At 39.0% G+C, this 27,687-nt stretch overlaps 4 protein-coding genes across 6 annotated transcripts; 2 read left to right on the forward strand and 2 right to left on the reverse strand.

Annotated features, from left to right (window-relative positions):
- Positions 1 to 3,138: 3,138 nt before the first annotated feature.
- Positions 3,139 to 8,941, reverse strand: chic2 (cysteine-rich hydrophobic domain 2). Its single transcript, XM_034081724.2, has 6 exons — positions 8,625 to 8,941; positions 7,304 to 7,358; positions 6,869 to 7,024; positions 6,724 to 6,780; positions 6,426 to 6,485; positions 3,139 to 5,768 (listed from the first exon to the last, which is right to left on the reverse strand). Exons 1-6 carry the CDS (start codon positions 8,756 to 8,758, stop codon positions 5,718 to 5,720), a joined length of 513 nt encoding a protein of 170 aa, XP_033937615.1. The 5' UTR covers positions 8,759 to 8,941; the 3' UTR covers positions 3,139 to 5,717.
- A 968-nt stretch (positions 8,942 to 9,909) lies between these two features.
- Positions 9,910 to 11,669, forward strand: rhbdd2 (rhomboid domain containing 2). The gene has a single exon (XM_034081687.2). It carries the CDS (start codon positions 10,197 to 10,199, stop codon positions 11,190 to 11,192), a length of 996 nt encoding a protein of 331 aa, XP_033937578.1. The 5' UTR covers positions 9,910 to 10,196; the 3' UTR covers positions 11,193 to 11,669.
- A 103-nt stretch (positions 11,670 to 11,772) lies between these two features.
- On the reverse strand, positions 11,773 to 14,401 carry LOC117445816 (OCIA domain-containing protein 1-like). 3 transcript variants are annotated; one of them, XM_034081711.1, is made up of 8 exons: positions 14,241 to 14,401; positions 13,931 to 14,015; positions 13,762 to 13,815; positions 13,622 to 13,669; positions 12,871 to 12,994; positions 12,589 to 12,761; positions 12,121 to 12,270; positions 11,773 to 11,982 (listed from the first exon to the last, which is right to left on the reverse strand). In XM_034081711.1, exons 2-8 carry the CDS (start codon positions 14,007 to 14,009, stop codon positions 11,945 to 11,947), a joined length of 666 nt encoding a protein of 221 aa, XP_033937602.1. In that variant the 5' UTR covers positions 14,010 to 14,015; positions 14,241 to 14,401; the 3' UTR covers positions 11,773 to 11,944. The 3 variants fall into 3 exon arrangements, with proteins under 3 accessions (XP_033937602.1, XP_033937594.1, XP_033937585.1); XM_034081703.1 differs by having other exon boundaries at positions 14,230 to 14,401; XM_034081694.1 differs by having other exon boundaries at positions 14,221 to 14,401.
- A 2,664-nt stretch (positions 14,402 to 17,065) lies between these two features.
- Positions 17,066 to 23,760, forward strand: LOC117445797 (sodium-dependent phosphate transport protein 2B-like). The gene is made up of 13 exons (XM_034081678.1): positions 17,066 to 17,130; positions 17,856 to 17,919; positions 18,074 to 18,184; positions 18,911 to 19,039; positions 19,395 to 19,538; positions 19,942 to 20,053; positions 20,356 to 20,548; positions 21,556 to 21,651; positions 21,742 to 21,862; positions 22,226 to 22,393; positions 22,489 to 22,605; positions 22,787 to 22,911; positions 23,062 to 23,760. The coding sequence occupies exons 1-13, from the start codon at positions 17,107 to 17,109 to the stop codon at positions 23,626 to 23,628; spliced, it is 1,971 nt and encodes a 656-aa protein (XP_033937569.1). The 5' UTR covers positions 17,066 to 17,106; the 3' UTR covers positions 23,629 to 23,760.
- The last annotated feature ends 3,927 nt before the right edge of the window (positions 23,761 to 27,687 follow it).

The following is a 27,687-nucleotide window of genomic DNA, read 5'->3' on the forward strand; positions in this document are numbered from 1 at the left end:
TTGTCGTGTTTTTATTTCAAGTTTGGAACAGTCAATTAAGATGTATGTGTCTTTGTTATTAGGCTCATGGAGAAACCCTCGATGTGATCCTGAAAGGAATGCAGGTTGGACTGTTGATTGGACATGAAGGCCCTCTGCTTGACTCATTTCCTCTGGAAGTCTTCAATGTGGCCATGGTGGTAGAAGAGAAGATCATCCTACATGACCTCCGAGATGTGCCCACAGGCTTTGCCATGTTAATGGGGGCAATCTACTGCCTCAACCTCGAGTACCCCCGCAACATGAAATACTCTTTTGAGTTCCTTCAAAAGGTCATCATGACCATCAAACCAGACCAGTGCTCTGCAAGAATCCATGGACTCAGAAATAAACTGCTGAAATATCACCTCTAAACAAATGACTGTCATAGCTCCTGGAAGAAGGGAGTTTCTGTTTTGGACTGTTATTCTATATATTGTTCTTGTTTTCAGCAGTGTAGTTTGTAAAGTTTTGACAGCAGACCATAGATCTTACTCTGCATATCTCCATCTCGGCTTCAGTGTACCCAAGCAAAAATTAAAAAATGCCTAGGTCACGCAGTCAGTGTCAGAGATGAGAAAAAGTGTCGTATGACCAGTGTCCTTGGGGCCAGCTGTCATCCTCTGTTGATGTGTGTTTTAAAAGTAGTGTGATGTCTTGTTCGGGTTTCATTTTTAAGTGAATATGTGTGCAACTGTGCATACCTCAACGTTTCAGGTGTGTATGTTACTGCAGTGAGGCGAGAGACCTGACTAACTCGGGTATGGTCAGCAGCATGGTCATGCAAGTGTATTGTATGGTTTCATTTTCTATTGCCAATTACATTTTGGGTATAAGTTGATGTATAACATGTTTTTTTTAAATAAATGTTATATATCTGAACAAATTCGCTGCAAGAATTATTATTCATTTATGTAAACTTGCTATCCGAAGTCAATACAACTAATATATCTAAGTTGAAACAAATGCATTATTACAATCTTCCTAACTTGAAATTATGAGTTATATAAATGTAGAACTTGAAAGTGTGAGTTATTATAATATTGAAATGTAAGTTTATTTGACTAGGTAAATAAAGTTTTCTTGCCCTAATAATGTAAGATTGGTAGTTGTCTCAACTCTAAGTATAAGTCATATCAACGAGACTGACTTGCATTAATGAGTTGAAACAAAGATTGTCTTCAAGTTGACTTGATTTGCTTTTTCAAGGCAGCAGGTGGACTTTCATTTGCAAGTTGAACTGACATGAACTGTTTTACAGTGTGGTGGTGCTAATGTTGTCTTGTGTTCACCTCTGCATGTGTGTTCTGTTCACCTCTGCATGTGTGTTCTGTTCACCTCTGCATGTGTGTTCTGTTCACCTCTGCATGTGTGTTCTGTGTTCACCTCTGCACGTGTGTTCAATGCCGTGTGTCTGGCAAATAAAGTCAAGACCCCCTCAAAAGTTACGGTTTTTCATTTTAAGGATGAGCACCAAGCAACATCTCCAGGTGCTCCTTTGAGAACCAGGGCAAAAAAGTTATGTGCACCCCGCATATAATGCTAAATTAAAAGGGAAACTCCAGTCGCATGTGATTTAGGCCCCGGCCCCACAGGGAGCATACGGTCATTTCCGTTACAGTTTTGTGTCATATAGACCGTTCGGCCACACTATGACGACAGAATATGACAGTAAACGACCCCGCAAACGACAACGGGTCCCAAGGTGGATAGATCTGCAAACGGAGCGCTCTGGGGGGTCAAACGGCCCTGTCTCCCTCTCCCCACGTCTCCTGCTGCTGGTGGGCAGTCAGAACTGAAGAGGGGAAGGAAAAGAGAGGCAGCCACCGTTTATTATTCTTATATTATTATACAGAGAACAGAGTCGTTATCAATTTGTTTTAGAGCTCAATAAATAACAAAGAAGACCTTTGACCGGCACTTTTCTAATTTTGTACGGAAGATTTAAACTTTAACGGACATGTTGACCGGCGGAAAAAAATCTAACTGAAACTCTGCTGTACGGTCCCCTCGTCCCTTGGAAGACGGGTGTTTTTCATCTGCTGGTGGACTACCGGAGATATTTACAGCAGGAGCAAACGCTTGCCTCGGGGAGGGAGAAAAAGAGCCAGAGCGTCCACAGCGGAGAATAAACAGAAGGGCAACCATGCGTGGCAGGAGTACACTTACAGGCCCGGCATATGTACTACAGCGTCTCCAGCGCTTTTGTGCGGTCCTGTGTGAACGGACACGTTTCTGGTGCCTATTGCGTGTGGACGGAAGACTTTTTTGATATCGATTTTGGTCCGTTTGCGTTATCGTCCTCGTGTGGCTCCAGCCTTGTCACCTATTATGCAAAATCCACTTTTTCATGTCTTTTGCACATGCATATGTGTCCCCTCTGTGTGAGATTGTGAAAGTTTCAGGTTAAAATATTTTCTCTCGATTTGTCCTGATCTATTTATATCAAAACCTGTCTGAAAATGAGCTGGGCAGATGTTGGCCACTTGGTCACAAGGTTTTGTCGCTGCTTCAATGTCACGCCAACTTAGGATCGATATTCAAAAATACAGATTCAAAATTGTACAAGTTGAAGATTTTGTTTTAACAGTTTGCAAGAGCACAGGTACTTTTTCAGACACGTAAACCCTTAGAACAAAACGTGATCCGTCTCTTCAATTTGTGTCAACCACAGACCTTATTTCCAGCTAATTTCCAAAATCCTATGGAGAAATCCCATTGACTCTGAGACGAGGGAACCGGTAGTGGTAAAATGTTAACTCCCTTCCGGGTATTAGGACTCGTCACTGCATCACTCATCATAACCAACCGAGGTATCACCCGCCCACCTTATCACCTGAATCTCCTCCTAGAGCAACATTGTATTTTTTCAAACCAATCACACTCTGCAGGGGGAGTGGCAGTTAATTAGCATTTAAAGCAGACACAGAATCACCACTTTTGGAACAGAGCTGAAACAGAGGGGTTATTGCTTGCATGATTTGTTTGGTATTTCGAGCCAAACACTTCAGAGGCATGTTTTGTATAAATGTGAGACCTATAATATATTGGTGAAAAAGAGTATAATAGGGGACCTTTAATGTCAACAAGCAGGGGGGGGGGAAATCACGCAGACTTGGATGCCCATAGCCTTGTTTATTGGTAGTTTATTACTGTACATCTGCATACCTGCTCATGAGTCATATGTACATATATATTTCTCTCCCTCGTACACACACACACACACACACACACACACACACACACACACACACACACACACACACACACACACAGGGTTATATAAAAAAGGACTCATTTTCTGTGCAGGATTCGATCACAGTCTGAGATCTACGAAGAACATTTGAATCTGCATACACACATACGCACTCACACCACAAATATCTGCATATGGCCTTATGCCTTGATTCATATAGAACAGATCACAATCAGAAATATAGGAAAGTGACTGATATCATTTTATTACCCAGAGGCAATAGTGTATGTTTGTGTATTTAAACATATAAACGAACACAATGTCTGCACTCTTTGTGGTTCCATGGAGTATGTGCTTCCTTTACTATGAAATAAGAAGACCACAGAAAGGTTAGTTTTCTTTATCTAAGGGGCATTTTTCAATTTTCACAGCCAAATGTATTAGTTATTGATTATTCAATGTGTTATCTGAGTATTATACAGGAGCCCCTGATGTAACTCTGGAACAAACCTGACCGTAGGATTTTCCAATAATACATGTTGTTATAAGTATAATCCCCTGAGAGTGACTCATACAATCACTGGAGCTGTGTGACCTCAATCAAAATGGCCTTTCTCAATCTTAGTCTGTGGATGTTTTAATAAATCATGAGGTGTGCCGAGTGGGAAACGCTAAATATATGCCATCCTTTATGGATAAATGGTTGTACGTTTCATCAAACTAAATTGTGCTTTATGATACATGTTGAAAGGTTTAAAATGTGTATTACAGCTTTTTCATAAGATAAATGAGATGCTAGATAAATGAGATGCTAGATAAAGGACGAACCAAAAAAGCCACATGAGCATTCATTTGGAGTCGTGTTTGCAGCCAAATGATGAACCAAAGTTTAAGATGTGCACTCTTTTATCTCTGTATTGGTCTCTTACTCCTGAAGGAAAACATCGGCCTGCTGCTGGAAAATTCTGCCATTTTCATTAATAGAATATTTCAGAATATGAAAAAACTGTTTAGTGCTGCAGCTTGAAGTCCACTAACCAACTTTGGAGTAGTCTGGTGACACTCAGCACAATTATCAAGCTAATTTAAGTTATCCTGCTTCATGATACAGAACCCTGGTATTATCTAACACCTCATAAAGAGGACCTAACACCTATGGTAACCCCAGACCTCTGTATTAGTCAGATAATATCTTAACAGATTATCTTTCTCAGAAGAGCCGCATCCTTAACTTGAGCATTCATAAGGTAACCCAAGGTCAGCAGATAAGGAAGAGAGGCCATGTGGCGGTGTTAAGGACTCATTGTGTGCTTTAGTGTTGACATGTGACCATAAAGAAAACAATGGCAAATCTTATCAAAAAACAAAAAGGCCCATTTCACAAATGCACAGACTATATGCACACTCGCGCATTTATAAAGTACAACAAAAGCAACAAAGATATTTTATGGCAAACAATAGCATCAAAGAAAGAACCCTGCTTTACAGAGTATAGTCTCTCTTAATGTCTGATGTCTCTTTTTTGCTTGTTTCTCTCTCTCAAAGACACACACATAACACAGTGAAAAGTTTTGCAAGCATTGACTCACTCATTTTCACTATTTAAGTAAACAAAACTTGAGATGTAAGTGTCTGCTTCACAAGTGGCTTTCTTCCAGCTTACTTGTTCCACTGCACATTAAAAGCAGTTGCTAGGCAGCCAGCCCATCACCTGGACAAACATAATGTTGAAGACAAATTGTTCCAGGTAAACTGTTCAGCATTAAGACCCATTCATACCACGGAGAATACAGTCAGACTGTGTGATTGTCACTGGATTAGGGGTGATGCAGAGATATAAAGGAGACAGGAGGATGTCTGCTTGTGGAGAAGAGGAGTGACATTTGAGAGCCCAGCATGCTCCTGTAAGACTAGGCAGTCCGCTACAGAGTTGATTTGGATGAAGGTTGTGCGTTATGTTGCATCCGCAGCCTTAAATAATGATCTAAAGAACCAAAGAAACTTTTACAAATGCACTGGGGTGTTTTTTTGCAGGTGAAGTTGGTGGTGAGACAGTAGGTAACGTGAAGGTTTTTTCTCATGGTCTGACTGTGCCATGTGCTTAGTTTTGAGAACATACCAGGGACACAATTCCAGTCATAGCTCAGAGAACTCAATTTAGGAGTCCAGTCTCCAGCTCCAAAATCCATAACGCTGCCCATAGCTGGTTCTCCCCTGACATCCCCAGGTTGGTGCTGGCTAGTGTGGCTTAACAGTGTGCCCGCTTGCTCGCTAAGTCGTGATTTAATGGTGAATGCAATCCATTAACAAGTGTTGGGATGCTGGATTTGTAAACAAGGGTAAAGAGAAGTTATGTGCGAGAGAACGGGTAAAAGAGAAGAGGGAAAATCGATGCTACCCTGTAAACATAAATATTAGGGAATTTCTTCAGGAGCTTGGCAGCCATTGTAGTTCTATGACAGATCTGGGCAGCCGTGGAGGTTGAAGATCCGCCACACTTGGGCTAGTCCGGTCTGAAGATGGGGATCTTAGGTAGGAACTCTATTAGGATTACCTGCAGGAGATAAGAGGGAAAGCTGTTACTATGAGAGGGTGGAGAAGTGGTAGGAAATGGCGTTTCAATTTAGGTAGCTATCAATTTAACATCTCAGGTTTTACGTTGTGCATCAATGATATCAGGTACATTAATGTGCCGGGTATTTATTTAGTGGATTATTCATTATCATTTTTCATTATTTATAGAAAATCTAAAATGAAAACAATTCAGTAAAAGAAACATCCTTGAAAAAAGAGTGACGGGAAGGAAAAATCGAAAGATTGTCTTTGAGGAACACATGAGGAATTTGATATATAACCCATACATTGTGATTAATTACCACTTATCATAGGTTGTATGTGCAAGGCAAAGTTCAAACCAATATTAGCAATGTAGGTTTCAGAAAATATGCATGGTTTTCCAGCAAAAATGTAAAGCCAAGCTTAACTTCAGCTGGTCACTGCATGAAACAATGAAATACATTCAAGCATACATTCCCTAGCAGATTACGTTATGACATGGATATGGTCATTCCCAGTTTACCTTGCATTGGTTTGACGAGAATACACTTATTGCCGCCATGATATATACTGTATTTCAAGTTGTAAACTATGTCATCTTTGTACCAGACCTTGTGTTTTATATGTTATTATTGTCTCTCAAACAGATACTTACATATTCCATCATGTTGTTGGTTTCACACTTCCTTTTGCTTAGTATCCAATGCAAACACAACTGCAAACAGAGAGCAATATTGATCAGACATTTTCATAACATTTCATATTAAGTTCTCAAAAAACATTTTGTTTGTTTGTAGCCTTTATTTAACCAGGTAAAATCCCATTGAGATCAACGATCTCTTTTTCAAGGGAGACCTGCAGCACATTGGTTAAACATAAAAACAACAGAAAACAAAAAGGACATATAACATAATTACAGGGGTACAAATTAAATGTACACCTTCAATGCTCACCTTGTGGTAAAGTCTGGTGTTCTCCCACTCAAGGAGTTTCTCTAAAGATCTTCTTGTCTGGAAGGCAACGAGAAAATTACTTGATATTATTATCCCTTTTTCCACTATGATGTTGATGGATATGAAAAACGGATTGGTTTCTCACCCTCTTGCTGAGACAGATGACCGGCCACAAACTGAAGCCCAATGTGCAACAGCAGCAGAGGCAGCCACACAGGAGCCACCGCACATTCACCGGCAGTGTTTTCCTCAGGCAGCCGTTCACACGGTTGATACTGGCTTTGAATTCCTCTGGTGCCACCTGAGGAAGTGCACATACAGTTAGTAACATTGAGTGTTTTCAGATGCAGGGTTGCAATGCTTTGAGTAGTGTTCTAAATCAATTGAATCTAGGCCACATAAATGTAATCTGCATTTCCATGTGATTTACTATCAACACTGTTTGTGCCAACAGAGAACAACATGCATCATATATTATGTATGATGTGTTGGTTGGTAGAATATAAGGTAAATATTTTAGATGAGAAAATGTGATTTTGCCATGAATCATATGCATTATTTATTAAAACAAGACACTCACCTTTCCTGTAAGTGCTGAAGGAAATTCTGACTCAAATTTGTTGCTAAGCCCAAACCTGTGGGAGAGAGGGAAAACCTTACTCAGTTATACATAGGCAAATATGTGCAGTTAAAATAAAATTTACAAAAGGGGCATCAAGTCTACCACTATTTTAAATTGCAGTTTACACCTGCAGCTATCAGGGGTTATTTTTGACAAGTTAAATATGCCAAAGGATAAACTTCCTCATATCTACCATCTGATTTATAAAAGGAGCCCCATAAAACAGACAACATATAATCGGATATTAATTATCTTAGGTATGTCAAAAATGATAAGCCTACATGGCTGTGTTAGACCCCCAAAAACCCAATATGACCATGTACCCTAAACCTAAATCAAACCAAAAGTGATTGCCCACAACATCATACATCTTGTTTTTCACTACATTACACAGCCATATAAGCCAACAAGAGTAACACAAGATGTGGTGGCATACAATGTAGTATCAACACTGTAGTGTGCGAGAGAGCAGTGAACAACGAAACACTTTTAATTTCAAGTGAATCATCAGCACGTTGTGTGCTCCTTCAGTTAATACTGTGACAACAACTTTTTTTAACACAGTAGCTAGCTACACAGAAATGTTATTGAGGGTAACAGTAAAGTTACATTTTCAGGGACTTATACCTCACTACAATTCAGAGGTTGATTCAGATGTTTAATGTACTTTTACTCTACTGCATTTATTTATACCTTTAGTTACTTTGCAGATTTGGATTAATGATGTGAAACCTAATCAACACTTAAATAAGACTTTAGTCACACCTGGAGTAAATTCACAAGCTTGCACTATACAACAATTAGCTCCACCTTTACAAGCTGTGATAAACACTTTAATGCATCAATAATTATGATCAAAACATGTATAACTCTGAGTTGGGCCAATGCATAATGGAAACTTTTACTTATAGTACTTCAGTATATTTTGATGCCAATACTTTTGTACTTGTAGGCTACTTGTAACAAAGTATCCCTGCTCTTTGGTAGTTCTAGTTTTACTTCTACTTTAGATAACAAGAAAATAGCAAATACAACAACATACGTTAAAAAAAGTATGTAATTATTTAATATGTAGCTACTTTAGCTAAAACGAAAGCTCAATCTAATCAACCACTTATAGCCAGTTAGCTGGGTGCTAATTTAGTAGCTAGCTGTCTGGGCTATGTCACCATGCTAACTCAGTTAACAGCCAGTGATCCACGGAGACCGCGGCTGCTGATCTCTTAACGGTACCGGTAAACTCCTCTCTGGGGGCCCCTAAGTGTCGCCGGGTGCTTACACAGTGACGTGGCCGGACCCTCGCACCACCACCGGGTCCGGGGCGTACTTGAGGAGCTGCTCCTCCGCGGCCCTGTCCTCGTCCTCTTCTTCCTCCTCCTCCTCTTCGTAGATCTCGTCAAAGTCCTCCATCATCGCACAACTCGGCCTCGCGCTTCCCGGGACCGACACCGGGACAGACACGATACCGACGAACAGCGAAACGGTATCGTTAAAACAGTACACTGAGAACCGTGAAGACAACCGCACAGAAATATCCACCCGTCCCGGAGACGAAAGAGTTCACATCGTTTTGGTCCGAAACAAAACATCAACATCCGCCGCAGTAACCGGAAGACACCGGAAGGGGGACAGACCTTATTATACATCCATGGGACAGACGTGCTTACGTCTGATTATTTCCCCTTTTTTTAACAAAATGAATGAAGGGTGCTTTATGGCATGCAACATTTGTCCTGTTTTTTACTTTACGTTTAATTATGTACTATGACTTCAGTAGGTATTATAAATATGGAAATATTTTGTATTTATAAATGTAAGAATTCTTACAACAAAATCCATATCTCTGTCATTGTCTCTATATCTATGTACGTTAACAGTGTGTACAACCAACCTGACAATACCAGGGGTAGGCCTACATAACAAAGTAGAAGAAAGAAGGACATATTCATACTTATATGATCTGATCAAAGTAAGTATGAGTGGCCTACTTTAACACATTTCTATAAACTCATGTGTATGAAATGCTGAGTATTTTAACCTGAATCATGCATTATGTCAAGAATATCGTGTGTTCTGCATTCAACATTTTTACAAATCAAGTACATTTTTTGAAGTATTTGCGTTACATTTACTCAATAGGAATTAATCAAGTAAAATACAGTAGCCTACCTTACGTAGAATTATGTTTAGTTATTTTTCACAGCTGCTGCTATAATTTATTAATTGATAATTAAACTAAACTTTTTTGTCGCAATTTTAACGCTGAAAATATTTTGTTTTATATGTAAATATTATGATGATTATAATATTTATGACAGCTTACCGGAAGTTGTTCTAACAATCCTTCAAAAATACGGCATGAACGTTGGAGAGATGTGACATTACATTTATCCTGAATCTGAACCCAACAGGCTATAGATTTAAATTACGACTCAGATCCAGCTTAAATGCCTTGATTTCATACGCAGTTAAATACAATTTTCACACAAAATGTGCCGGTCTTTGTCAATACATATTTTATTTTGAAACGTTTGACCAGAAGTCTACATTAACACTCACGCATAGCACTGAAGCAGCGCGAGTCTAATTCCTTCTGGAAACAGCTTGCCATCGAACAGCGTTTGTTTAATTTAAGTGTTGCCATTTAAAAAAATAGTTTTCGCACATTTAAGTTATCCATCAGGGCATATATCAGCCCGAACATTTTAAATATGTTATAAACATCGGCCCTAATGCAATCTGGATATACCGGTACCGCCACTTCCTGTTTAGTAAGTGTGAAGACAAACGAATCACAGGTAAACTTTTTCTTCCGCTCATCAGCCGTGGATATCTGAAGTGGTTTTTCAAGATGATGCGAAATGAACATTTTAAATGGATCTTTCAAGTGTTCAAAGGTTTGGTTCCTGACCTCACGAGCGGGATTGTAATAGTGGTACTTTTATCGTGTGCTTTGTTCGGCATACAAACATATTTCAACTTCACTCAGGGAGTGCTCAGTGTTGGTGCTACTGTGTTTCAACATGGGCACCTCCAAAGGCTCTTGGCGTACCCTTTTTACCACAAAACCTCTGCTCAGCTCCTCGTGAACATCACAGCTCTGGTGTTTCTCAGCGGCAGCCTCGAGAAAGGTGTTGGCACTGTTCGCTTCCTGTTCTTGTTCCTGCTGCTGTCGACCACCACAGGCTTTTTCTACAGCTTCCTGGATCTAATGCAAGAAGACAGCAGCCGGAGTGACGCAGAGGGGCTGCTTCCTGCGGCCCTGGCATGTGTGGCTCTCACTACCATGCACACAAAAATGACTAAAGGATTCCTGTGTGGGGTCAGTTTCCCCACCATGGCTCTGCCTTGGGTGCTCCTCATAATCACCACTGCCGTCGTTCCTCACAGTGTGCTCCCCTGTAACATTATTGCCATCCTAGTTGGCTGGATGTATGGGAAGGGATGGTTCTCTCTTCTGAATATATCTGCAGAAAAGGCTGGCACTCTGGAGAAGATGATGCCTTTCCGGTTGTTGAGGAGCATCAGGGGTATCAAGTTTGTCCCTGCTTCCACAGAGGAGAGGAGGAAAACACTCCTTCCACAAATCAATCCAACCCTTGGTTCCTACCCGGTCCAGGCTTATGCTCCATTGTCCAGCATGAACCCAGCCAATATGACAGCCAATATTTATGAAGGCTGGTCCAACTCGACTGCCGCTCTTTCCGGTCTCACACCACCTGTTATTCCCCAAGGCTCTGCACATAGCTCTGGGCCAAATCATGGACATGGTTCACAGCAGAGTGTTGGTCAAAGCTGCAACCACAGCCATAGCGACGGCCAAGGTCATAGTCATGCTCATTTATAAGCATGATGATTTATTTAATTGCTTTACAGTGTTCCAACCATATAGAGGAGCCTTGTTGCCAGGCACCTGCAGCGTCTCTCGTTTTTGGCTTGATTTTACAGTAGGGTATTACAGTAGTTGTCGACCGTCTGAAGCTTGTATTTTAATGACATTTGTTTAAATGTTTGAAGTTTGTGTAACTTTTGTACATACATTTAAAAAAATAAACATTTTGTACTATTTCTACAAATAAATGTACTATTTATGTACAAATACTTAACGTCTTGGAAGAAAAAAAAACATATGTAACACACATCACACATCCAGTATATTTAAAGAGGGCAGGATTTTTGTTTTCCGTTTTCTGTTTTCATCCTCTCTTTTCAGGCAAAACTATGGACAAGGTATACTTGTATCGTGTGACAAAACTAATTATGATCTGCTGATGTTGTGGTCAAGCTATAAACTTTTTAAATCAATACGTCCCTTGAGATAGGTTACAAAAATAACAGTTATAACCCAACCAACGCTGTCTTTGTCAATCCAAACTGTGCTCTAATAGCTTGAATATTATCTTTTTGTGTCTAAGAATAGAGGACAGTTTTTTTCTTCTTGTATTTTGTTTTATTTGACTGTTTTGCAAAGATATATATCAAACTCTACAACTTCAGGACACATGTCAGACTGGAACAAAATTACCACTGGGCTGCCATCTATACTGCAGTATATGTGATGCCAGTGTACAGATTACATCTTACATTTCACATAAGGACTCATTCCTCCCAAGAATCTCCATAGATGTTCTTCTTCACTGTAACATAAGAGACACAAGAAGAAGGGGTTTAGTGTTTTACTGAATCATTTAAAAACAACAGCTGCACTCATTTCAACTCCTAGTCTTTTCCCAACCCAGCAAGTGTTTTTAAACATCTCTGCAGTAGAAGCTTACCGTCTTTCCTGGGTCTCCCTGGCTCCCTATCAGGTGATGGTTTAAGCAGAGTCTCTGACTTGTGATTGAGCGTGACTTCGAAGTTCTCTCTGTTCTTGGACCTCAGAACCTCATAGGAGATGGCCTTCTTCCTGGGCTCTTCGTCTTCAACTGAAAGTGGTGGGGACAGTAGACAGGGACAAAAAGCGTTATCTAGGACATAGTAAAACTTAGAAGTAGGAAACACATTTCATAGTTGGATTTATTAAGTAGAATGAGGAAAATAATGTCTGGCGCCATCAATAAGCCTAAGTAATGTATCTTTAAGAAATACTATTCAGTTATTTAATCTGTGAAAAAGCACTCGGCTCATATTGTCTTTGCATCAATTATAAATGTGAAACCTCATCAGGATGCTCTTTAATATTGATTATTTCAACAACTCTCTTCAAAAGACAGTAATTATTACACTGTATCTGAAAAACATACTGTAGCTCCCTGGAGTGCTGAAGTCATCTGCTTTGTCCATTAGCACAGGTGACTCTGAATTGTAGTCATAACCTTGGGCGACAGGCGCGTGGCTGGGGGCTTCTGCAGCCTGGAACATGGTGTCAAATGACTGGGTGTCTGGGTCACTCATCTCTGACTGAGGGCCTTTGGATCTGGGGAAGAGAACAGAAACATATTTAAGTAGTAGATGGAGGATGAAAGCATATAGAGTCACAAACAAGTAAGTGTGTGTGTGTGTGTGTGTGTGTGTGTGGTACTCACACTTGTGGAAGCAGTCCTTTTCTGAGGGCCTCTCCCAGAGGGGAGTTCTCCAGGCTCTGGAACTTCTCTTGGCATATTCTCATGTACGATATTTTCCCAGCAAAGTAGGCACAAACACCAGCGACTGGATAGGCAAATGTTTTTTTAATTAAATATTTTATTCTTTAAGACCTCACTCTTGATCAGACATTATTTTGGCCATTACTATTTGCTCTTTCATATAATATTCAGGCACATTTCATAGGGGCAGGGGATATCATCACTGAGAAGAGTTTTGTACAGTAGCTAGTAACATTATTTGACAGTCTTCACATATTGACTAGGAAAACAAGTTAAAAACATTTCGTAATTCAGTCAGAGGGGATGTCCGGTTTCATATCACACTAATAATAACAACTCAACTGCCGGTTTATTTGGCGAACACGGTCAATGCTAGTGCAGTCCAATAACAGTCAATTCCTACCTTAAAGATTTTACAACGTTCAGTTTTTCAGTAAAATTGTTTTGGAGAGATGTTGATCCAGATTTAAGATTTTTCACAAAACAAATGTCCCACCGGGATAATAATCGGATTTATTCTGATAATAGATTTATTAGTAACACCAGACCAAGTTTTTTAGGGGCTGTAGTTTGTGTTGTTGGTTCATGCTTTTATTTATTTATTACAGTTAGAGGTGTTCTTAATATTTTGTCCACTCATTAACATGATGCAAAATGTTTAATCTCCCAGCTTTAACAACCATGAACTTACAGACGACTTTGGGTATACTTCCAAACTTTGGATGCGGAGTCAGAGCACCTGTAAATAAACAGAAAAGGGTCAATTGAAAATGTAAAGTATGTTTAAAATAATTTTACAGGCTGATTCCTCTCCATTGTGCATAGCATTACCTCTGACAACTAGGGCTTGAGTGAAACCCATGCTGAGCACCGAGAAGGGCACAGCTGTAAAGGAAGCATGTTGAAGTCAGACTTAAGAAGACAGATTTCCTTTTAGTTGTGTTTTTTTACACAACATAACACATTTAATATGTCTTGTATGTGAAAGAGAAAGACTTACACCTGTACCAAAAGCTTTCCTGGGCGCACTCTTTAAACACACTCTTCTCCTCTGTTGTGGGGATGTACGAACTGCCCATAGGATCCTGAAGATAAACACACACAGAGAGTTAGCTTTAATTCTGTTAGTTAGTTCATTCGCACTAGGCTTATTGGCAAGCGAAATAGGCAGCCCAACCTCACAAACTAATAAGCTTTCAACAGCAGACAATCCTATCCGCAGTTCATCCAAAGTTAAAGCTAGCCAGCTAACACGTTAGCATCCCAACGCGTGTTTATGGTTGTGTTTACCTGTGTTACCTTATGCGTACCCTCCTGTGTATAACGTGCGGTGGTGGACGACATGTTGAAGACAATATCCGGGCCTATTTAATGTTTCAAAGCTTGTGAAATAACAAACTGTAAGCCACTTGGCGGTCTGGCTTCTCTGTTTGGTACAATGTCATTGCTCCAGATAGCAGCACTGACTGTAACCCGGAAGTTAAAAAGTATAATTTGAAGGTGAAGCGACACAATTGTTGTTGTCATAAAAATATTCAGAGCTCATGATTTTTTACAAATGATCATACATACTATACATGCACATAATCCTAAACGATTGCATAAATTAGACAAATGGGCTTTTAAATGGGTATTTTATTTTGAAAATGATAGTCTCATTGCAAAGGTATTCGACCTGGGCCATCTAGTGATTGTAGCCTAAATAACAGTGGAATATATTTTTGGTATAATAATGGCAATACAAAATAGTAGTGTAATAGTTATAGTAATAGTAAGTCGTAGTAAAAGTTATATGATTATGAATAGGCTATTGTATTTATTGTTAACAACTAAGCCTTTGCATTGTCGGCTAATTGCTGCACAAGTTATACAACTGGACGAATAACATAACATTACATACATTACTTTACACTATTCTATTACATTGTTATATTTATATTTTTATATTTCGCACATTCACTTTCTTTAGTTACATAAATAAGTAAAACATTTCATTAAGTATCAATTGTATAACTATTTTGCTTACACTGTGCTGCATTAACATGTTTGATTCATTTTGCATCTACAAATGACGACAACAATTTAAATTAAAACAACAGTATTCCAGTTATTTACATCTAAACAATGTCAATACGTTGCCAATAGGGAATAGGAAATGTTGTAATGGCATTGTATGGTGTCTAGGTGATGCTGTTGATACTGATTGAAAAGGAAGACTTTGATTGCCTCTTACATGTGATTGCATAAAGTAGAGCTAATATTTTATGCTAGTGCTGAAAAAAATAGTATCTAAAAAAAAGTATCTGTTTAGACAAAGCAGGCACGAAGAGACAGAGGGGTGATGATGAGTGACTACACAATCAATAGGCTTACATTTATTGATACAACTAAAAATAGAGGTGTATATTTTCCTTTGTTGTCCCAGTTATCCTCCATTCAATATTACTGGCAAAATGACATGAGAAGAAGTGCTAGAACAAAATTAATTTGTGTTTGATCTGTGGTTGTGTGTGTGACAGAGGAGGGCTAAGATTAATTTTTGTTCACACACCAGAGCGGTTTAGGGGCCGATCAAATGTAAAATTGGCTGCATTTTCACTGTAGAGGGGGACCTGTGATTAATTATTGGTCACTTGAGCTAAGAGTCAATTATGTCTTAAATGCCTCACATGAGAAATGTAAATCTTTTAACAAGTCTTAAAAGAGGCAAGTTTCAAATGTAAACCCATCAAACACTTGTATGCATTCAGCTTTGTAGTGGTAGAGTTGTAGTCATGTGAAGCATAGTTCCTTTATAGCCTAGAGCTTAATATACAGTAGCTCTAACCTTCTAAAAGTCATGTTTATACTTCAGAAATTATACATTAGGTGTTCATAAGTGAAGATTATGTAAAGTATATCTAAGATTCAATGGAAAAACCCCATTGGCTTTTTGTCCCAGGGAACCAGGGTGGTTCTAACCTTTGGGTTGGCCTACATCACAAAACATCATCCCTCCAGGACTCTGCATATATTGATCGGTGTTTCCCAATGCCAACAATGACATCCTCAAATGTTTTTCTTTGTCCAAAACTCAAAGACATTCAAGTTTACTGTCATAAAGGAGAAACCAAGATATATTTACATTTAAAAGGCTGAAATCAAAGAGCTTTTCTAAACGATCACTCAAAATGATTAATGGATTATCAAAATAGTTGACCATTCCGTTAATAGTTAACAAATAATGGATTCATCTTTAAAACGCCATTGTGCATTGAGATGTTAAAGTACAGTGATGGGGACTGTATGTGTGCACACCACTCAGAGACAGAAAGATAGAAGATATTTCCTTTTTTCTTTTATTTATTAATTTCTTTATAGTCTTTATAGTTCCTTTATAAATTCATGCAAATAAAGCATATTGAATTGTAGATTTCCTCACCAAACATTTTCCAGTCACAGCTTCCATGTGGCCGAGGCTGACTTTTGTCCCTCTCAGTTCTTTGTGCCATCATCAACAGTTTGATGGGGCTAAAAGTAAGTCGTTGATGTGTTGGAAGTATTGAACAATGGGTAGCTGTATTAAGAGAATCAATAGATTGCTCCAAAAAAATCTCATCATGTGCCCAAAATAGAACATAGTGCACATCCGGCAACCCCCTCACTACCCCATGCGGTCTATCTGTTAGGATAAACCTTTGCCAGGGAGTCATTCTCGATGACACTCCTCTCACATTGGACCACCAGCTGGAGCATCACTGAGGGCTGTGGAGTACTTTTGTTAAGGCCATACAGGAATTCGTTTTTTAAATGGATGGACATATTTGCAAAACGGACCAACAAACAATAGAACCTTATATAAATCTCAGGCCTAAAACCAGGCGTTTGGTATAACAGCAAGTGTAGGTGCAGGTGAAGGTAGACACCACCAACTCAGGACTTATCAGGGACCATGTGAGGGGGATTGCAACACAACCTGCAGAGAGATTACAGTTAACAGTTGAAGGTAAGACTAAGCAAGGTTTGAAAGGCGCGGTCATCTTATCCATGTGAGGGAACTCCCTCTGTGATGTGAACGGTGCACATCACACTCTCCTCTGCCCTCCACGCACCTCAACCTCCAATCTTTAACTCTATCTGCGTGGAGGTAGCACGTCTAAACCTGAAGCCCAGGCGAGCTCAGCACACACAGGGAGCATGGACTCGCTCGGCCAGCCACAGGTGAGGACAAGCATAGCTTCTATTGATCTGAATGATGTATAAACTGTTTCATATTAATTTACTATTTGAGATTGAATACAATACAATACATTGTATGTATTAAGGATAAATAAATCACAAAGTTATGCTATTGCTTTATACAGTGTATTATATACCTGAATTATACTCTTACAGATATACTTTTTTCTTTAAACTTAGCTTAAGATTTGTACGAGGCCTTTAAGTGTGCTGTTACTATTATGATGGTAACATATTTTATCATAGTAACATAATGAGATATCTTATGGACATATGTACATTCACAGAGTGTTGTGTACATTAACACCATATAATATAAGTACATTAATAAAGATTTGTATTAATAGATAACATATTAATTCAAATAGCTAACTGATCATAATGGAATTTTACTGCAGCTAGACCACGTGCCAAAAAGATCAATACCCTGGCGTGTGTGTGTGTGTGTTACATACTTTGTCTAACAGTTCATAATTAGCTGTTAAACAACTCTAAGTATGTAACACACATACATGTTTGTCAAATGTAATGATTTGATTTGACTGAAATGTCTTTTTCAGAAAATATATGTTCATACAACTCAAATTAAACTTGAATACATTTCCTAGAAAGTACATGACGTTTTTAATTTTGAAAAATAGCATTTCCCCCAATCATTCAGAAGGAAATCCTTGTATAATATCTTATTTTTCCCTTCTCTTTTTTAGCCAATGGCTACTCAAGATAATTGTGAGGAAGGCGACAATAAGAGCAATGACAACATGTGCAAAGGTATTTATTTTTGTGTGAAGGCTAAGAAGGCTTTTGATGAATTTTGATGATGTAATTGATATAGTTGTACAAAGAAGTGCCATAAATGTGCCATAAATGTGCCATAAATGTGCCATAAAAGTTCCATAAATGTGCATTGGTTTGTCTGTCTTAGAGGTCAAAGCGAGCCTTGCACACTCCACTGTGGCGTTGGTTGAGGAGGAGCCAGAGGAAATAGACCCGTGGGACTTGCCGGAGCTGAAGGACACAGGGGTCCCATGGTCAGGTAAAGACTTGTAATGGAACAATTATTACTAAGGTACAGAGTGGTCTTATCATTGTACTTTTGGAGGATAACGTGTGTCCTGATTAGATGTACATGACCATGTAATACATTTACATGCCCGATAAAGTATACATATCCTACTGTACATGTGACAAAGTGTACATAACATAACGCACATAATATTGTTACACAAGCACATAAAAGCTGAACATCATATAAATACATTCAAATAAACAGTATAACTGGAGTAACTGATACTGCCAAGACATAATTGCCCTATTAGTCGACAATTTATCAAATTAGTGTTATTTATCGGACTACTTAGAAAGATAAAATGGAAGTCATAGATAATAATGTATATGATGACGACAGTAGCCAGTGAGACAGACAGCTCAGCATGTGCCAACAAACTGTACTGTTACCTATGAGTCATGAGGGCTGTGCAATGGACTTTTATCACTTCAGATATTTTAACATGTATTAGCACAAAAAGCACAGCTGTTATCACTAATACTAACGACGGCTGCACTTTGTTTATCTTTACCACCTTTATGGCCCTACTACTTTGTAACAGAGCCATTGATTATGTTAAGAATCACTCCTGGTTTCCATGTGCAGACAAATCAAAATGTTTGCCTTCGAAAAGACCCCAAAGAAAGTTTGATGCAACCTGTTCCCATGTTTATTATTTATTTAATATTTGTCATGTCTCTGCTCTCACTCTAGCTTTGGATACCAAAGGGAAGGTGTGGAGAGTGTTGGTGTCGGTGGGGAAGTTCATTCTGCTGCTGGGTTTCCTCTACATCTTCATCTGCTCTCTTGACGTCCTCAGCTCAGCTTTCCAGCTTGTTGGAGGTAAACACACCTATCTTAAGCCACTTTTATATTTAGTTTAACTTAATTTAACCAGGTTTGTCCTATTGAGATTCAAGATCTCTTGTTACAATGGAGAGCTTAGAACAGCAGCAACTTCAACACAAAGTTGTAACGACTTACTCAAAAGCACATAGATTTGAGTAACATCAAACACTTATAATGCATTTTCATTATATTCCATATCATTGTTTTATCATTGTTGTATTGATGTATTTTGCAAGGTTACTTACCTTTTTATTCCTATGTATTGTAAACTTGTCCAGAAAGAAGTCAATGATACTATTACTGTTTGAAAGAGGTAATATACACATACTCCTATGTTCTCCTTGCCCAGGTAAAGCAGCGGGGGACATCTTTCAGGACAACTCGGTGCTGTCCAATCCTCTGGCTGGTCTGGTCATCGGTGTCCTGGTCACCCTGCTGGTCCAGAGCTCATCCACTTCCTCCTCCATAGTGGTCAGCATGGTCTCTTCTGGACGTGAGTACGGACACACACACACACACACACACACACACACACACACACACACACACACACACACACACACACACACACACACACACACACACACACACACACACACACACACACACACACACACACACACACACACACACACACACACACACACACACACACACACACACACACACACACACACACACACACACACACACACACACACACACACACACACACACACACACACACACACACACACACACACACACACACACACACACACACACACACACACACACACACACACACACACACACACACACACACACACACACACACACACACACACACACACACACACACACACACACACACACACACACACACACTCTTAAGATTACCTTTGTTGCTTCGGCAGTGTTATCCGTCCGGCTGGCCGTTCCTATCATCATGGGCACCAACATCGGCACTTCTGTCACCAACACACTCGTCGCCATGACGCAGGCTGGTGACCGCAGCACCTTTCGCAGGTAATTGTTTTGTATTTGATGGATTGGTTCCTTTTACTGCCTTTCTCTGCAGTCAAAAAGCCCTCAACATATTCAAGAACATTGTGTTCTTTATCTAATATCCTGTATTTAGCCTATAATTTATGATCATCAAATGTATCTGAAAAGTCACAAAATGTGGAGATTTCTATTATAAATAGTTTTACTTTCATGCTTTCTTACTAGATGACTTATTCCTGTACAGCAATAATATGTAATCCCATTAGAAAGATCAAAGGTCATCTCACTTTGCATTTATCTACCTCCTTTCACAATGTACCCAGGGCCTTTGCAGGGGCCACAGTTCACGACTTCTTCAACTGGCTCTCCGTGCTGGTGCTCCTGCCTCTTGAGATCGCCAGCGGATATTTGTACGAGGTCACGAAGCTCATCATCGAATCCTTCCAAATTGAGAGTGGAGAGGCCCCGGAGCTGTTAAATGTGATCACTGATATCCTCACTGAGTCAATTATACAGGTAAAATGTTTCGCATAATTTCTGATTATTGACATTCTGGACAAAATGTTATTAGGTCATTTAAGCTATCCTGTGGGATTAAAGAAACAATACATATTTTAATATAATAATTGTATATTAACTCCATTATCATTTTGAAATTGATATCCAGTTTGAATTTGAATAAGCAGCCGTTTTCATTTAATTTCAAACCTTTATTTATCCAGGTGAGTCCCTTGAGATCATTGATCTCTTTTTCAAGGGAGACCTGCTCAAGTAGGTTCCACATGAAACATAAAAACATAAAACAACAGAACAACAAAAAGGACATCATACAGCATCATTACAGGGATTACAATTTATCCACACGAACAGGTACCAACAGCATCCGATTGTGTAGCATCCAACCGAGCTTTAAAAACATTTAGTGGCACCAGATTGCTCAGTTTCCATTTAATTTGCAGACTGTTCCAAGACAGAGGAGCTGCGCATCTAAATGCTATCTTCCCTATGCAGTAATGCTTTTGTTATGAGCTGTTGGAAGTGTCTGGAAATATCTTACAATCATTTTCATAATGTATACATTTGCAGAAAGTAGTGAAACTCTCTCCTTCTAATTTCTCAAAGTCCAAGTTAATGTCTGTTAATGTGTTTTTTCAAGTCCAAGACTGAAATATATCTACTTTGTTATGGTATAAAATAAAGAAAAGAAGATCATTTCCATATTGGAGAGGCTGAAAACAGCAATTTTTACCAACAATTTATCAATTATAAAAAAAGCTTTGTGGACAATCTGTAACAGTATCATAGTTGGGCAGATACAGAAGTTATCTACTGTACGTGGTCCACTGAACCTCTCATAAACCAATCACATTATGTCAGTGTTGGGGAGGCAACTACTTAACACTTTAGGGATGTAACTACGCCATAGGGAGAAAACAAGTTTGGTTAACAAAGACTAAACAGTTCCTTACATTTCTTATTTGTCATGGTTTTGATCTACTTCTTTATTTTTCCCTTCAACCTAGTTGGACCAGTCCGTCATCAATGGGATTGCCACCGGAGACCCAGCAGCCAGGAATAAGAGTCTCATCAAGAAATGGTGCCATACCTTCACCAATACAGTAAGACCAAAACATTTCAGCTCCATATCAAATATTCAAAAATATTTAGAAGATCAAAATCTTTATTGTCAAACTGCCAATTTGTTTCAGTCCTTAATGAACGTCACGGTTCCTGGTCCAGATAACTGCACGTCTCCGTCCCTGTGCTGGGTCGATGGCAACTACACCATCACACTGAAGAACGTTTCTGAAACGCGCAATCTCCAGAAATGTAAGAGCAGTTTTGACAGTATACACTCTATTTTCTGTAATCTCTCGATTAAATTAATGTATATTATTCTCACTGTGAAAAATTGGCTTAATTCTACATGACGTTGCAAACATGTTTAAACAAAGCACAGACACTACTGTTACTGTAAGATCATACATCTTTTAGTGAAACTTTTAAAATGTACTTACAATTGTATTGACCCCATTTCCACCAGCAGAAACAGATAAGGCATATCCTTAGAACACATAATCGTCGTGAATGTTTTCTTGTTGTTGCAGTAGGCCATACAAAAGACATACATGCAGCTTTAAAACATGAAGGATACCAGCCATCGCTGATGCATGTGTTTTTGTTTGTCCTCAGGTAAGCATATCTTTGTGAATGTGAATCTGCCGGACGTGGCGGTGGGTCTGATCCTGCTCGCTCTCTCTCTGCTGGTGCTCTGCTCCTGCCTGTTACTCATCGTCAAGCTGCTCAACTCCATGCTGAAGGGACAGGTGGCCTCAGTCATCAAGAAGATCCTCAACACCGGTGAGTGGCAGCACCGCACACTCAAGTGCAGAGAAATGAATGGGAATGTGTTGGTTAGTAACACATGCATGTTGTGTGTCTGTTTGTGTGTGCAGATTTCCCATTTCCATTCGGCTGGGTCACAGGTTACATTGCCATTGTTGTCGGAGCTGGAATGACATTCATTGTGCAGAGCAGCTCTGTTTTCACTTCTGCTATCACTCCACTTGTCGGTGAGGTCATTCATCCATTTCATTCATCTCTATTTGTGTTTTTCATTTTTTTTAAATGCTGTTTTTACTTAAAATTCCTGTCAATCTTTTCTTCTTAGTAAAACAATCTACCTTGACTAACTGCTTTCCTGGTTATGCAGGGATGATGGTAGTGTGTTTTAATTCCTGTTTATTTGAATAGGTATTGGTGTCATCAGCATAGAGAGAGCATACCCATTGTCTCTGGGTTCAAATATTGGTACAACCACCACAGCCATCCTGGCAGCTATGGCTAGTCCTGGAGAGACACTGGCAAATTCTCTACAGGTCAGTCACTTGCACAAGAAAACATGCACACATACACCACAAGTACATTTACATATGTGTTGAATTTATTTTGCATTTTGGGAGATACAAGAACTATTAGGTAGAGGGAGCCTGTTTTCACAGAGTTGATTATTAGTTGGTTATTTCCAGATTGCCCTCGTACACTTCCTGTTCAACATCTCTGGCATCCTTCTGTGGTATCCAATCCCCTTCACCCGAATCCCTATCCGGCTGGCAAAAAGCCTGGGAAACATCACCGCCACCTACCGCTGGTTTGCTGCCGTCTACATCATCAGCTTCTTCTTCATTTTACCGCTCTTCATCTTCAGCCTGTCTCTGGCCGGCTGGAAGGTGATGGTGGGTGTGGGTGTTCCTCTGGTCGCCATGCTGATCCTCATCGTAGTGATTAACGCGCTGCAGAAAAGGAAACCCCGGTGCCTGCCTGCAGCACTGCGATCCTGGGACTTCCTCCCTCTATGGGCCCACTCCCTGGAACCCTGGGACAAATTGGTTGGTGCTTGTACCGCAAAATGCTGTTGCTGCTGCAAATGCTGCCAGCTTGCTGTTGAAGGGGAAGAACACAAAGAGAAAGAGTGTGTGGAAAATAACAACAAATCACACATAGCAGTGTATGATAATCCTGCAATGAGTGCAGAGAAGGAGGTGGAAAATGAGTTCAATTTAGAGCTAAACATTCTGAAAAACACCCGGCTTTGAGATTTTAAATATATATTTGTGACTATGTGTATATAATGCAAAGAAGTACATTAGGCATGGCACAAGGACCAAACACATGCTGGAAAAACTATTTAAAATGTATGTTATTAATTTAGTATAAAATGGTTTAATAAGGAATATCAGACAATAAAAGAGAAAGTGTTTTTCAACTGCGAGAAGTAAGAATCAATTTTATGATTAAGATTTGTGAACAATAAGGAAAATATAATTTTCTATTGGCTTATTCTACATTATTTGGTTTTCTAACGTTTTTGAAATACTTCTTTCATTTGATCAAATCATGACATTACTAAAATAATTCAATATAAATAAGGTATAGCGTATGTTATTTAATGTTAAGTTAAGTCAATAACTGGGGCTCATAACGAACTGTTATTTTTATAAAACCAAAGCAATGTAAAGGTTGTTTTTTATTCTATATTATTAAAATGTGAACACTCTGAGGATGTCATGGCCTTCCATACAGGAAATATAGTCGGTCATAATAACATCTGCACAGAACCACAGGTTTTTTACCATAGACTGTATATATAGGTTTTTACTGTGTATAAGACACACTGAGATCCTTATCACATCGTTTTAAGGTGTATAATAATTCAATTTAATTGAGACAGATAATCGTATTCAAGGAATATGTAGTTTGAAATTAGATGACTGTGCATCTGACTTAATGTTTGTAACTCTTTGTACTTAATATAGAGTTTATTGTTGTGTTGCAATAGTATCTATATGAACATGTAAAAATAAAATGTTAAAAAACTATACCTAATTGAATTTTTTTCCCCCTCAACTGGCCGAAACCACTAGACCAGGGGTTCTCAAAGTTTTGATGAGTGAGGGCCAATTTAGGTACCCAATATTGGATTGAGGGCCGCCCAAGAAAAAACGGAACACAAAATAATTCCAAAACAAATCCTTTCTTTATTGTACTAACCAATTATACATATACATTAAGATTAATCAAACATTAATTTGTCTCAAGAGTGCCTTGCAAACACACACACACACACACACACACACACACACACACACACACACACACACACACACACACACACACACACACACACACACACACACACACACACACACACACACACACACACACACACACACACACACACACACACACACACACACACACACACACACACACACACACACACACACACACACACACACACACACACACACACACACACACACACACACACACACACACACACACACACACACACACAGAGAGAGAGAGAGAGTATTGTGCTGGAGTGAGTGATATGCTGTGGATTTCCTGTCTAATGTGATTGGTATCATAATGGCGTTTGATGTTATACTCCTTGAGCATTACATTCACCTGCTTGCAGATGAGGCATATCACTTTATCCGGCCCCTGAGGTAAAACTAAGTAAGCGTTGCTCCATTTCTCCTGGAACTTCCTTTTCTCCTCACTGACACAAAGTTTTTTACGCGATGGCCCTGGCTCCTCCATCTCGCTTACACAACGAAAACTTCCAACAACTTTTGTTGCGAAGGACTGATGGTTTGGGCCACAGGCTGTTCACGTGAACACTTTGCCGCCTTTGGGACATGCTTCCAGTGCGGACTTTTGTGTACGTTCATATACTTAACCACACACGCAAACACAGGCAAACACGCACACGCGCTCTCGCTAAACTGTACTACGACGCGGGTTATCAAGTGGATCCAACCTGATCTCACCAGAATGCGTGACTCCACCACGACTTCTTAACACCACAATGCGTGGTGGAGTCACAAACTTTGTTACATTTACGTGTCGGCACCACGCAAACAACCCCAATGTAAAGTGAATTAGGCTCCTTTGTCGTGGTGCACACACGCATTTCTACAACGTCCCGCAGTGAGCTTTTATTCTATAAAACGTTTTTTTAAATCTACTTTATAGCTTGTAGTAACTCACGGGAGGCTTCTTTTATTTTATTTGTATTCATAATAATTAAAAAAAATCGTCAGAATGTAAAAATTACATTAGTTACGAATTTGTGTTCTCAAAAAACAGTGTCAAATAGATTGTTCCCTTTAGTTAACGTTATTTAAAAGATAATGATCATGTCCCCTGTATTGTATTACGAGCGTCCATTGGATAACGGAGAATTGTACACCTGGAAGTAAGAATTCTCTTTACTGTCGATTGATTTTACAGTGATATCTGCACTACTCATCGACTAAAAAACACCAGATTATCCTTGTTAATTACACAACATTGATTGGTTTGAATTGTGTGCAATGCTTTTGTATTTTTCCCCTTGGATTCGGAGAAACAAATGTTTTTTCGGAGTTTTAGGATGGCCGAAGACACTACACTACCCATAATCCTCAGCTATCGTTTGGTACTACACCATGTGCTTAGCTTGACAAACCCGTGATCAGTCCTCAACCTCTGTGATTGGATGTTGGAGTGGCAGTGTGCGAAGTTTACACAGAGCGTCAAAAAGGACTTTGAAATGGAATGAAACCCATCGACGGCACACTATTCAAAACAGGAATCGAACGTGTCCTACCCCCCCCCCCCCCTTAGGTCACAGGCTCCTCCAACAGTGCTACGCAATAAAACAGATAGGCCTACACAGAAAAAATAGTGAAATAGTGCAATAAGAGTCTACAAGTGATTGGAATATGATATATTAGATAAATATTTTCTAAGTAGCAGCCAGATGAATGTTATGGATGTTGTTTCTAAGTTCAGGTGTTTAATAATCGTATAGCCTGTGGGATGAAGCTGTCTCTGTGTCTGGTGGTTTTAGTCCGGATGCTGCGGTACCGCCTGCCAGACGGCAGCAGACAGAACAGTTTGTGGCTGGGGTGATGGGGGTCTTTTATAATCCTGAGGGCTTTCTTTAAGGTTAACCTGGTATTTTTACTCCACTACATTTATTTTAGTTACTTTACAGATTTGGATTAATGATGTGAAATATAAACAACCCTTAAATCAGACTTTAGTTACACCTGAGTGAAAGTCAGTGAAGGTGATTGTCAAGTGCCAACAATCAGGCGAGATATTTGATAGTTGGTGCTTGAGAAAACTAAATATTTATCTGCAGATCCGTTTAAAGCATATTCATTACTCGTTATTCTCTAATAGTTAATTAAAGACTGTATATAATTGCTATTTTGCACATCCCTTTCAAGATTTCAAGATTTTCTAAGGTTTATTGACACATCATAATACACAACAGTGTAGTTATGTAATGAATGAAAAACTTGGGTCACAGGTTCCTCAACAGTGCATTACAAGACATCTATCAATATGTGTGTATACTTCCTCCATTACACTGTCGTATTCTGCACATTTCTTATACTATCTACATACATAAGATTATAATTAATGTGTATAATATCAGTTAAAATAAGTGCTTCAACATAGTTAACATTGCAGGAAAGTTGATTGTCAAGTTCCAAAACAAACCATTACATTTAGACTTTGTCAGGCTTAATATTTATCTGTAGATAGATACCCCCAAAGCTTTTTTCCTATTTAAAAGAAGACCTTAACCTAAAGTATTCTTTAATGTTTAAATAAAGCCTTATTAGTTAGCACATCCTCCTATCAGACACTAAACTGTTTAGATATCATTTGAGTATCTTCTTGATATTTGCTATTCTATATTTATATCATTGACCTTATACTTTCCCACTATTTTGTATGTACTCTTAATATTTAAATGTTTTCATAAAATATAACACATTCAAAAGTGTTTTACAAAAATGAAAGACATTAAGAAAAAGGCATTTTAAACAGTCATTAAAAAGCAACACAATCTTCCTGCATTGCAATTACTCTAAACGTGCAATAACGTGCGTTAACCAGTAGGTGGTTTGGGTTAAAAAGCTGTAAAGTTTACAGTGTTAACAAAATAAAATATACTGCTGTTTCGGGTTTAGTTTACGACGAATATTATTTTGTTAATGTTTTGATATTTGTAACACAAAAGCGATGGAAAAAATCCATAGCGACACAGAAAAGATGGTCTTAACATGACCCAGTGGTCTAGTAGTTAA

The sequence above is a fragment of the Pseudochaenichthys georgianus genome, chromosome 1, assembly GCF_902827115.2.
Source record: "Pseudochaenichthys georgianus chromosome 1, fPseGeo1.2, whole genome shotgun sequence".
Lineage (NCBI taxonomy): Eukaryota > Metazoa > Chordata > Actinopteri > Perciformes > Channichthyidae > Pseudochaenichthys > Pseudochaenichthys georgianus.